The sequence below is a fragment of the Momordica charantia genome (assembly GCF_013281855.1).
Source record: "Momordica charantia cultivar OHB3-1 chromosome 5 unlocalized genomic scaffold, Mcharantia_2.0 BLBB01000005.1, whole genome shotgun sequence".
NCBI lineage: Eukaryota > Viridiplantae > Streptophyta > Magnoliopsida > Cucurbitales > Cucurbitaceae > Momordica > Momordica charantia.
In genome coordinates, this window is record NW_028275163.1 from 2,363,237 (window position 1) to 2,375,252 (window position 12,016).

General features: G+C 33.5%; 2 protein-coding genes across 4 annotated transcripts; one reads left to right on the plus strand and one right to left on the minus strand.

The window, feature by feature from the left end:
* Positions 1–776: 776 nt before the first annotated feature.
* LOC111016278 (myb family transcription factor) lies at positions 777–5,192 on the plus strand. Of its 3 annotated transcripts, none has more exons than XM_022291596.2 (3): positions 777–994; positions 2,198–3,840; positions 4,924–5,192. In XM_022291596.2, the coding sequence occupies exon 2, from the start codon at positions 2,219–2,221 to the stop codon at positions 3,737–3,739; it is 1,521 nt and encodes a 506-aa protein (XP_022147288.1). In that variant the 5' UTR covers positions 777–994; positions 2,198–2,218; the 3' UTR covers positions 3,740–3,840; positions 4,924–5,192. The 3 variants fall into 3 exon arrangements, with proteins under 3 accessions (XP_022147288.1, XP_022147286.1, XP_087979984.1); XM_022291594.2 differs by having other exon boundaries at positions 2,219–3,840; XM_088123858.1 differs by having other exon boundaries at positions 2,219–3,840; positions 4,927–5,192.
* LOC111016279 (UDP-galactose/UDP-glucose transporter 2) lies at positions 4,740–8,398 on the minus strand. Its single transcript, XM_022291597.2, has 7 exons — positions 8,258–8,398; positions 7,708–7,736; positions 7,401–7,602; positions 5,937–6,179; positions 5,756–5,857; positions 5,525–5,632; positions 4,740–5,110 (listed from the first exon to the last, which is right to left on the minus strand). The coding sequence occupies exons 1-7, from the start codon at positions 8,381–8,383 to the stop codon at positions 4,853–4,855; spliced, it is 1,068 nt and encodes a 355-aa protein (XP_022147289.2). The 5' UTR covers positions 8,384–8,398; the 3' UTR covers positions 4,740–4,852.
* Between the last annotated feature and the right edge of the window lie 3,618 nt (positions 8,399–12,016).

The following is a 12,016-nucleotide window of genomic DNA, read 5'->3' on the forward strand; positions in this document are numbered from 1 at the left end:
TATATATTTAAGCCAAATGTTTTGTTTAAAGATCTATGCCTTGTCTAGAGTTACATTTTTTATTTGTTATTTTTTAATCTTCCTGTGACTTTTACAAAGTTAGTATTTTTCAAGTTTTTGATATCCATTGATCTCGTCAATTCGTGAGGAGGAATTACACGTAAAAGGGCATCAACGAGTTGAAGTGAAGATTTTAGAAGTGTACTAAAAATATAAAATTAACCCAAGTGAAGATTTTAGAAGGTTGTAGAAGTTTGTGTTAAAGATATAAAATTAACCCCAAGTGAGATTTTAGAAGGCTGTGTTAAAAATATAAAATAAACCCTCGTGGTTAGTTTATTGGTCCAAGGAAAATAGTAAATCAAATAGATTTAGGAGAAATAAGTTCAAAACTCATAATACACACTTATTTATTGTTTTTTTTTACCGGTGCACTTTTCAAAATTTGTTTGAAGCATATCCAATCATAAAATTGAGAATTTGAATCCCCTGCCTATGCTATATGCCGTGTATAGTAGACCAAATGCCAGCCGAGCACAACGCCAAAGAGTTTGGGCAGGCTAAAGCTCGACACAAAAAGTGCTCGAGGCCCGGCAGAGCTTAGGCCTTTCTTTCTGTCGGATAAGGCCGGGCCGGCCCAATGATGAGGGCTGCGCCCAGTTAGACATGAGACACGGTCCAATATTTATCCACCAGCCCGATCCATCACACCACAATGCCCCAGCCCAACGCCTAGCTCCATTTTATTAAAAGAAAAAGGAAAAAAAGAAAGAAAAAAAAAAGAGGAGATTCCATTATTAGTTTGATAGTTTTGTTACTCGCACGCCTGCTTCACCCTCCTCCCTCTTCAGCGTGTCGCCGTCGCGCCACCATCGCGCCGCCCCGACGCCGCCTCCCTCCTGCTCAGTGTCGCCGCCGCTGCCACTCCCTTCCTTTTCGTTAGAGTTTCCTTGTCGCGCCGCACACTCCAATCGTCTTCCTCTCTCGGTCTCAGGTACTCTCATCAATCTCCATCTCTGTGTTTCACCGTGCTCTTTCTCTCGGTACACGGCCTATAGCCTCTCTCGGCGCTCTTTTTGTTCCGTCGGGGTCCACAGTTTGTAAAATCAGATCAAATTGGGATTTCTTCTGTTCTTTTGTTTTTGTTTTTGTTTTTGTTTTGTTTTTGTTTTTTCTTGTTTGTGATGGTGGAATTGTGCGTGTGAGGGATTATTTGGACTAGTTTAGGTATCCGAGGTTGGAAGGATTTTCTGTTGTTGATGTTTGGATGTGAATTCAGATTTCTATCATAAAAGTTCCCGAGTTTTCTTTGTTATGTCGGGACACGGGAGGAATCTGGTAAGTTTTCTCTTTGGATAGCTGGCTTATTAGCAGCCCTGATGCAGCGGGTTTTGGAAAGATGGAAATAAATATATAATAGTTGGAAATCTGTCTCAAGAACAGTAGCAAAGCTCTCTATGGAGAGAACACTCCTAATTTTATGAATGAAAAGTTTTTTAAAGGTTCCTATTACAACTTGAATGAGGTTACTTATAGCCTTACGAAAACAATTGAAATTTTAATTAAATCCCAAATACTAATTCACTATTAAATTAACTAAAATAAATTACAACTGACCATAATTTATATGGAACATTTCAAAAGTTAGTCTTGTTCTCATGCTCATATTCTCTCCAATTTTATGGAAAAGGTCCTATAACATCTCAAGCATATCACCTTTGGCAGTGTTAAATTCAGCATTAAATCATTCAGGCCTCAAGCCCAACTCATGGACATCTATCCAAATACCCTCTTCGGTGAAAGGGGGTTAGTTCCAGCTTCAAGTTTTTATGCTTCGAAGGAAGCAAAGGAATAGAGTGGCAGATCGAGTATGGTGGTATTTGCATTCTTTAGTGGTAATTAAAATAGGAAAAGCAATACTTTAAACATAACATTCCAGTGTGTGATGGTTCAAGGGAATAGTTTTTAGTTTTTAACTTTATGATTGTCGACTGTTGTATAATTGTTTTAGTAAACATTACTTTAACAAACTTTTTTTGTTGTCTTTTCCTTTTTCATGGTTTGCCCATCTGATTATGTCATAGTTCTCATTGATTGAAACTTTTTGAAATCCGACCAATTAGTCATTGATGGGAAAATATTGTTCTTTGAGTTTTATCAGTGTTCTTGCTGTTACTGTTATTTTTTACTTTCTCAGATACCTATGTCTTTGTATTAGATGGCAACGCTGGAATTGTTTGCTCAAGATGAAGATAAAGATGTGACTCCTGCAGAAATGAAGATGCATAAGATGACAAAAACTAAGTGCCGCGATGGTTCTGATAAAAGGGATGATGGAGAGAAGAAGAAGGAGAAGAAGGAGAAGAAGAAGAAGAAGAGGAAGGAACATAAAATTCGAAAGGACGACCATAAAGAAGAAATAGAATCGGAAACAGAACATTGTGTAAAGAAAGACGAGGAAAAAGAAGAAATAGAACCTGAAACAGAACCTTGTGTAGAGAAAGATGAGGAAATGCAAATGCAGGAGAAGAAAAATGATAACTTGTCTGAAGGCCTTCATAGAAAGAGTCATAAAAGAGGGACAGATAGTGGCAAAGAGAAGAAGAAGAAAAAGAAACAGAAAGTTGAGGATTCCAGAGAAAGTTCTTGTTTACCCATCAACAAGGAGAAGAAGAGGAAGAAAACAAAATTTGTTGAAGATGGATCACCAGAAAAGGTTCATGAAGGAGGAGCAGGATTGAGAGAGAACGGGGACATCGCTAGTCCTTCCAAAAGACTTTCTCCCAAGGGATCATCTAAGAAAGTAAGTTTTTCTGATGATGTGGAGATTTTTCCGTTAGTTGATGGCCAAAGTAGTGAAAAAACTAAGCAAGACGATGGTTTAATAAGAGGTAAGCGGTTTTCTAAAGAAGAAGATGAGATGGTTAAAAAGGCTGTCTTAGAATACATTGAGGAACATGGGCTTGGTGACGAAGGTCTCAAAAAGGTTCTTCACTGCAGGGAGTTTCCTGAAGTGAAAAATTGTTGGAAGGACATTGGAAAAGCCTTATCTTGGAGGCCTTATTTGAGCGTATATTATAGAGCTCACATTTTGTTTGAAAGGGATGATAAGCGTAAATGGACACCTGAGGAATATGAACTTGTTCGAAAGTTTCATGATAAACATGGATCGGATTGGAAAGTATTGGCAGATGCCCTGGGAAAACATAGGTTCCATGTGAAAGATACATGGCGACGAATAAAACTCCCCAATATGAAGAAAGGACACTGGACGCAAGATGAGTACCAGAAATTATTTGATTTAGTGAACACAGACCTGCGACTCAAGGCTTTTGAGGAAAAGAAATCCAAGCACGGAATGCTACGTGACAATATATGCTGGGGAGCAATTAGCGACAAGTTGTCCACAAGATCAACTGCTCTTTGCTGCCAGAAATGGTATCGCCAGTTGACATCACCAATGGTTGCGGAGGATGAATGGGCAGATGTCGATGACTACCATCTTATCGATGCTCTCTCCAGCTTGGATGCTTGCTCCATTGAAGATGTGGAATGGGACCAACTGCTTGATCATAGGAATGGAGATATATGTAGAAAGCGATGGTCCCAAATGGTCAAACACATAGGTGAGAGTGCCAACAAGTCATTTTCTGAACAAGTTGAAGTTCTCTCCAAGCGATATAGCATTGATGTACTTGATGCAAGAGAAGCCTATGACAGTGCACCTATAGTTGATTAGGCATGACATGGTTCAAATCTCCTCATAGCCAATGATCTCATCAGCTATCTTTTCCTCGTTCAGGATGGATGATTTCAAGATGTCATGTCTGATGGCAATGTGTAAGTTGATATCTTCCTCATATTGTTTCCTTATTTTGTAATGGAAAAATACTTCTTCCTACATGAAATGTTATGTCCGTTTATTAGAATTTGGTTGAAGTCGGTAGTAATGTTGGGATGGATTGATTAGAAGACTGGTGATTGTTGCGGTTGAAGTTTTTGTCATACAAGTTCGAAAATATATTATATTTTTATTTTGGTTTCTATACCTTTCATTTTCCATGTTATTTTTAGATATATTTTGTTGTAAGGTGATTATATGCTTTCTTCTTCGGTTTCTTATTTTTTGATTTTCCTTTTCTTCATCTGTTTTCTTTTCTTTCCTCCTTTCTCTGATTTTTCTCTCCTGTTTTCTTTTATTATGTACGTGACAAGCTCTCATTCTCATCCCACTTTCAAATTCTTCAATCTCTTGTTTTTCTCTCAATCCCTCATTCATAAATTAATCTTCACTTAACTGACTGCATTCCAACAGGTAATTGTGTTGTTATTTGTTATTAAATTTTAAATGTTTCCTCTGAAAATTCACGTGGAAGAAGTGGTTTTATGCAACTAAAGGGAAGTTTTATGGAATTTTCTTTGTTGATGAATTTTAGGTAGGTGGAGTACCTACCTAAAATTTATTTATGATTCTGTTGTAGAAGAGAAGGGAACTTATAGCTTACCCATTCATTGCATTTCCCAAATCTTATAGTTCTGTAATTGTCATGCTCATGTAATTTTTTCAATTAGAAAGTTTTGGGAGCTTTTTGTTATCTCATAAATCTTACTAAACAAAGGGAAATTAGTAGTAAAGCAAAATAAACAGGGATTTGCTGCGGCAGAGGTTCAAATTTTCCCTTTGTTTAGTGAGACAATTTAGAGGTTGAGATTGGGAAAAATCTGAAAACCATTGCATGTGGAGAGGCAATATCTGGAAACTGTATAGTTGAGAGTAGTGCATCCTTCTTCTTACGTTTATGACATGAAATTTAAAAAAGAATTACAATCAAAAGGATCCCATAGACCACAGTTAAACCAATGGCCTTCTCTCTTCATCTTTTTCAATCTCTATTTGATGAGCCATTTCATTGTCATTGCTAGCAGGTCTTGAGCTTCTGGTGCTTTGAAATTGGGAAGAGGCTCTGTTTTTGGGCTTGTAATCAGGCAAGAGCTTCAGCGTGATCCCCATGCCTATGAGCAGCAGACCAGTCGCATGTTGTTCACTTAATGGCTTTGTGAATATCAAGTAAGACAGCAATAATGTCACTGCCTTTCTAGCTGTTGTTATCTGTGACAGAATTCAATTGTTTTGAGCTGTTAGTAGGATCACAGATTCTATCCTAGTCATTAAAACTTTCCATTTTGTTGCACTTCAGTGGTTCAACTTTCAAACATTATGCTTTAGTCCCAAACCAGGCAAGCTTAGAGACTAAAACAAGATATTTGGGAATTGAGGGACCAAAATAGAATATTCTATTTAAGTTTAGGGGCCTAAGAGAGATAAATATGGAAATTTGGAAGTTGGTTTCAACCATAAATCAACATATGCACTCGATGTGTTTCACTGATCATGTCCAATTTGGAATGCTGAATTTGATGCAGTGGGCATTTATGACATGCTTGAAAATGCATTCAAAACCCTCTAACTTAGCACATGGAGGAGCGGCAAATAAAGTGAAATGGTTTAAGAAGTGAATAATACCATTGCTGTGGTAGCCGCACCAAATAGGGCAATGAGTGAAAGGACAGATACTTGACCGACGTAGGTTGCCATGGCTTCGAAAACTAACACGCCGTATACATATTTGTGCTGCATAGAACATATGGTTATCTCAGAACATGTATTTCACCAAGTAAATTAAGGGATTGAAATAAATAAATGTAAAAACGGAGAGAGTGCAGTTACAAACAAAGAGAGAGAGGTAACTGTTACCTGAGAACATGAAGTCCATGCTCTAAACAACTCTCCAGTCAAAAGCATGGGCGGGATCAAGAAAGGCAAGCCAACGACGGTTGAACAAAAGAGCATCTCCATCTGTTTGGTCGGTTTCGTATTAACATTCTTTTTTCACATATAAACACCCGTAGAAATAAGGATAGGACATGAGGATCACCTGTGTGGTTTCGGGATTCATGGTAAAAATGGCTTCTTGCAGATTACCAAGAAATGAGTCCATGATTAGAGCACCCGATATCATTATCACGCCGAGAATGCTGAAATTTGGAGATGTTTGTGCATCTGCTAAAGTGAAGATGATCAATCCCACAACCAAAAGTACAGCAGAAACGTATTCGTGAGGTGGATATTTTCGTCGGAGGCCGGGTATGAAGGCACCCATTATCATCACTGGCAAAACCTGTAACATCAAAAGCTTATCAACTTCATTTCAGTTCTAACTTTCATTGTGAGCGTCCAGATGAAGAAAGAAAAAGCAACTTTATCGACTACATTATCAGAATCACAAGTTTCTGATCTTTTAAACGTATCAATGGTTTATTAGTTTCTAAAAACAATAATAATAAAATTAAAATTAAAAACATCCATAGAATTCAAATGCCCGAATGTAAAATATAGTCACAACATCTGGGCTATTTTCAATTTCATAAAAGGATAAATTTTATTAATAAAGTATTTCTAGACATGCCCACCCATTAAATAAAAAACCCACCCACTAAACTTTAATTAATTACATTGAATACTACACATGCCCACTCTTTAAATCAAACAATTTACATATGGTTTGACATGTAATAGCTCATCTGATCCAAAGTGGCTTCTTGTTATAAAAATTGAATCCATAAAAAAATTTATAATACTAACAAGGACAACTAACTTCATAAAAATATATTTTTTAAAATTCCCATATCATCCTTACAGTGAGGACTTAACTGAAGAATTTAACACAAAGGATGAAATTAAAAATTTTAAAAGAGTAGGACAAAAATGAAAAATGACATAAACATGAACTAAATTATATATTTACCCAATTTAGATCAGTGACAAACAGGGAAAAAACCATAATTCAACTCTAAAAGCAAACCGGGTGTGGGGGAGAAAAATGCATCTTTTAGGTCATGTTTATGACCATTTTATTTTTTGTTTTCTGTTTTTTAAAATTAAGCTTGTAAATATATTTTCACCTTTGTATTTATTTGTTTTGCATCTACTTTAATTTTAAAAAAAAAAAAAACTAAGCCAAAATTTGAAAACTAAAAAGAAAAATTTCCAAAAACTTATTTTTGTTTTTGAAATCTACCTAAAAATCGTAAGTGATTTTAAGAAAGTTGGAAATATACTAAAGAAACTGTGAGGAACAAACATAATTGTCAAAAATATAAAACTAAAAACAAAATGGTCATCATTTATCAAACGGGCCAAAATGAGCGGTAATTGATATACATCTCCCATCAAGAGGTCATGAGTTTAATCTCCCCACCCCTGTTGTACTGAAAAAAATTCATTTATCAAACAGGGCCTTGAGACCATCAAGGAAATCAACTCGCAAAGACCACATGGTTTTTGTTAAACAAACAAAATTTCAATGCATATCTTGTATTCATGGAGAAGCCAAATTTACCTTTGTAGATTTGAACATAAGCTGGGCAGGATAGTTAAGGAAGGCCAAAGAGCCTTTGGTGAGGCCATGGGAACCCATCAACACAGCAGAAAGCTTGACATAAGTCTTCCAAGGGTTCACCATTTGCTTGGCAGTGAAGCCTTGGAGGTAAATCAGAAAAAGATACACAAATCCTTGAACAAATGTGAAGTACCACCCATAACTGCACCAAAAGAGAAGGCAAAAATTGGGGGAATATCAATGAAACAGAAGACAAGATTGGCTTATGAAATTTCATGGGTTATAAGTATTTTTGGCAAAGGCTCACCTGAATTGCAGCTTGTTATATACATATTCCTAAAAAAATTAGGCACAAAATGGAGATCCAATCAGCTTTGGAAAGTTTGCATGTAATAATTTTGGTTTCAAAACTGAATATTAACCATATTTATCTTTGAGGATAATAATAGACAGAAAAAAAAAATAACCATATGTAAGGAACCAGTAGCATTTGAACGCTTGAAAGGGAAAACCCAGCAATTATTTGATTGGAAAATGGAATATGGAAGGAAAGAATCTTTTGGTTGAATTTCAAAATCAAAGCGTACGGAATTTTCTGATTGTTTTCTTTTCTTCCCCCTAATTTCATTTTCTCGAGAAACAAACAGAGTGTGACATGCAGCCGAACGAATCGCAAAAATAAAATCGAATAAAATAAAACTTCCACTCTCCGATCACAATCAAACAGTAAAATAGTCATCCATCTTTCAGAACTCAGTCAACAAGGCAGAAATCCACTGAAACGGTCAAGCGTTCGGAAAATAATCATCCAACATTTTCTCGGCAACCAAACAAGAAAAGAAAACAAAAAAAATTACCTCACACACGCCATTGACTAAGTAGCCGAAGAAGAATCCGGAGGAGCAAATGAGGAACTGGTGCCATTTCGGTCTCTCTGTAAGCGAAATCCCAAACAGAGTCCGAACTTGCTCTTCGCTCTTCATCGTCTCTCCGTCTTCCTTCCCCCAATCCAAAAAACAAAAAACCGCACCGATTAGGGCTTAAATCGAGCCGAAATCGCTCATAAATCGAAGACTAAAATCAAAACAAAATTGATCGAATCAAGAACACGAATACGCGTTATTCAACTCGAGAAATCACTTGCATGTCAGAGAGAGAAAATTTGTTGAGAGAAATTTGTGTATAATCAAAGAAGCTTTTATAGAAACGGTGGCGCGAGGGCCGGTGGTGAGAAGTGGAGGCCGATTCACGTTACATTCTAAGCTCTGCGCTGGCTTTTCTCGTAATGCAGAAAGAGAGAGAAACTGAAGAGAGAGAAACTAGAGAGAGAGAGAGAGAGAGAGAGGTTTCCATGGAAATATTTTCCCGAGGTTTTTGTATGCTGCAGATCATGTACATAGTGGATAATAGAGTCGCCTCTGGGTTTGACTTTTTTACGCGTTTGTGGTCAATTTGGACCGTTCGATCGTATCAAATTTTGATCTGACGGATGTGTCGGCAATTGAGTATTGTGGACTTGTGTGTACTGGATTTCAGTTCTCTTACCATGTCCTTTACTTCAAAATGGGAAATTTCATTCGGTGGAGACAATGGCATATTAGTAATTAATTTATCCAAAAAATAAAAGGACATTAATTAACATATAACCATCGTTAAGGCATGTATTATTGATAAAAATAAAAGCAGTGATTCAAATTCTCATATGATTAAATAAAAACTTATTGATATCTCAAAAAAATAATAATAATAAATAAATAAATATGGACTAAAATTAAGGTCGGGATTTAATTTCTTTTTGGTAAATGAATTTAAAAACCATCATTTTTTTGTCACTGAGATTTAAATTTAGTTTCAAAGGTGGCACGTTTGGTCTTTAAATTTGAATTTAATTTTTAATTATCTTTGAAGTTTGAATTTGATTTAAAGTCAGTCATTTAATTATGTTGACCATAATATATGTTTAATTTCCTCTAAACAAAATAATGGTGGACTCAACTTAGATACCAATTAAAAACCAGATTTAAACTTCAAGGTCAATTAAAAACCAAATTCAAACTCCAAGAACCAACTACAAACTAAATTCAAATTTTAAAGATTAAATATGTCATTTTTTGAAATTTAAAGACCATATAGAAATTATTTATTAAAAGTAAAAAGAAACTAAATTTAAATTCCATAAATTAAAATGGACTGTTTTTAAAAATCATGGACGAAATAAAAATCAAGTTTAAATCCTAAGTAACAAAAATATATTTACCAAAAAACATATATATAGTATAAGAAAAGGAGGGTTCTCCTAAATTGTGGTGTAAATATTTTATTTAAGTTTTTATCATTTTTAAAAAGAGTTCACTTTGATCTTTCAAACTTTTATAAGATATTTAGTAATATGTCATTAATTGCCGCCAAAGAAAATAATTGTTATTAACCTTTGTATAAAATGTGTTTAAATTTGGATTAATTATAGAATTCAATGAAGTTTATTTATTTATGGTAATGAAATAATATAATTTCATTTTTCAACACTTAAAAATAGTTTTTAAAAGAATAATTTATGTTTTATTTTCTCCTATCATATAATGTATTTGAGACTTTAGGATTTAAATCTTCCAAGAAATAGTTATGTACCATAAACTATACTCGTATTAGTAAGAATATTGTATGTTATTGTCCGATTAAATTACTAACTATGGTTAAATATTTTAAATGCCTAGCCCATTTTCTTGAAAAAATAGTTTTCTAAAATTTGATTTGAGAATTCAGTGTTTCTAAAACAAACAGTAAATAATAATAAATAAACGGGTTATTATAGGTAAATTTTAAATTAATAAAATCATGATTGGTTTATTTTCATGAGCTCTTTTTACATATTTATTTAAATTTGATTTTTTTTAAAATAAAAATATCAAACTTCCTTCTAGCAACACATTTATGTCATCGGAATGAGGATGTTATTCCTTTGACATTGTTTACCATAAATTTTATAGAATCGAAACCAAAATTCTTTTGACGTTGTTTATTGAAACCATATGAGATTGAAATCGGAATTAGATATATAACAATTACTAGTATACCTCTTTCTTATTTCTAGTTAATTATAAATTGATTGTTGTACTGATTTTTTTTTATTACAATAACAATAACAATAAATTTTAATTTATTTTGTTATCGTATGATTTATAATAAATATTTTTTATATAACAATTTATCTAATATTAATAATAATTAATAATTGAAATAAAATTACACCAACTAAAATACTTTTTTATTAGAATTTAATATAAAATATTGTTAAATTTTATTATTCTAATATTCAATAACAATAAATTCTATTTTAAAAAGTCGATTAATATTAATTAATAATAACAAAGTAAAAAAATTAAAATTTATAATATTTTATAATAAAATCATACTAACCAATAAAAATTATATAAATTTTTATTATAAGAAAAAACATTAGTAGTAAAAATGAAAAAGAAATAGTTAATAAAATTATGGGTCTCATTAATAAATAGAGAGAAATGGTAAAAGTAGTAAAAGTAGTCAAATAAACTTAATAAATGTGGGGAGCCTACGAAATAAGGAATGATAATGGAATTGATTAGGGTGTAGGAGATAAATGAGATTACAGCGTTTTAGGGATGAGATTCTCAAATTTGAGGTAGGTCCCACAATTTGATTCCATTCCTAGACTTGTTAAACACCGTCTAGGAATGAAAAAATTCCTCGTCCCACCTCCCATTTAATTCTTCATTCGGCGAAATTCCCCACGAAATTATGCGGGGATCGGAGAAAGGATTCCTCACGGAAAATTTGTGGGATCGGGTTCTCTATGGGGAATTTTCTCCATTTTTTTTAATTTTTAAAAACATTTTTCAATAAATATTTTTTACTTAAAGTTTTTTTTAAAATTTGTTTACTTAATTTCTAAAGATAAAACTTTATTCACAAGATCTCATTATCACAAATATATATATTGGATGAGTGCGTAGAGAAGAATATATGATCTTTTTAGTATATGTATATATAACTAGGAAAATAGAATTATTTTATTGTGTATATATAAATATTAAAAAAAATGACACGAGGTGGGGAATGAGAAAGGAGGACGGAGAACGTATTCTTGTCTCCATTCCCGTCTCCATTTAGGTAGCGGGAAAAGTTTTTTTCCTAATCCTCGTCTTAAGGAAAGTCTAAACAGAAATTCTTCATTCTATCTAGACAGGTCCTCGAGGGACGGAGCTCCATGGACTTCTCCGAAGTTTAATATTTTATCTCCGCTCGATATTCATTCAACTAAAATTAAAAAAAAAAAAAAGTCAAATTTCTTAATGGATTAATGTAGTGTAAACATTTGAAACCCATTTTACAATTACTTCAAAATTTAAAACTTAAAAATGTTTTCTAAAGTTAAGTTGGATATTTGCAAATTCCTTATTGGAAGGTAGTGAATTATCATGAATATATCTAATAAAAATATCAGGCCACAGTCTTGGACATACTGCCCTAAACTTTAAGGAACGAATTTAATTTTTCATGAGGATTTTATTTTGATGTTTGAATCAATGAAAAATTACTAATTATTACTAAAAATTAACAGTTTTTTAAAATTGATC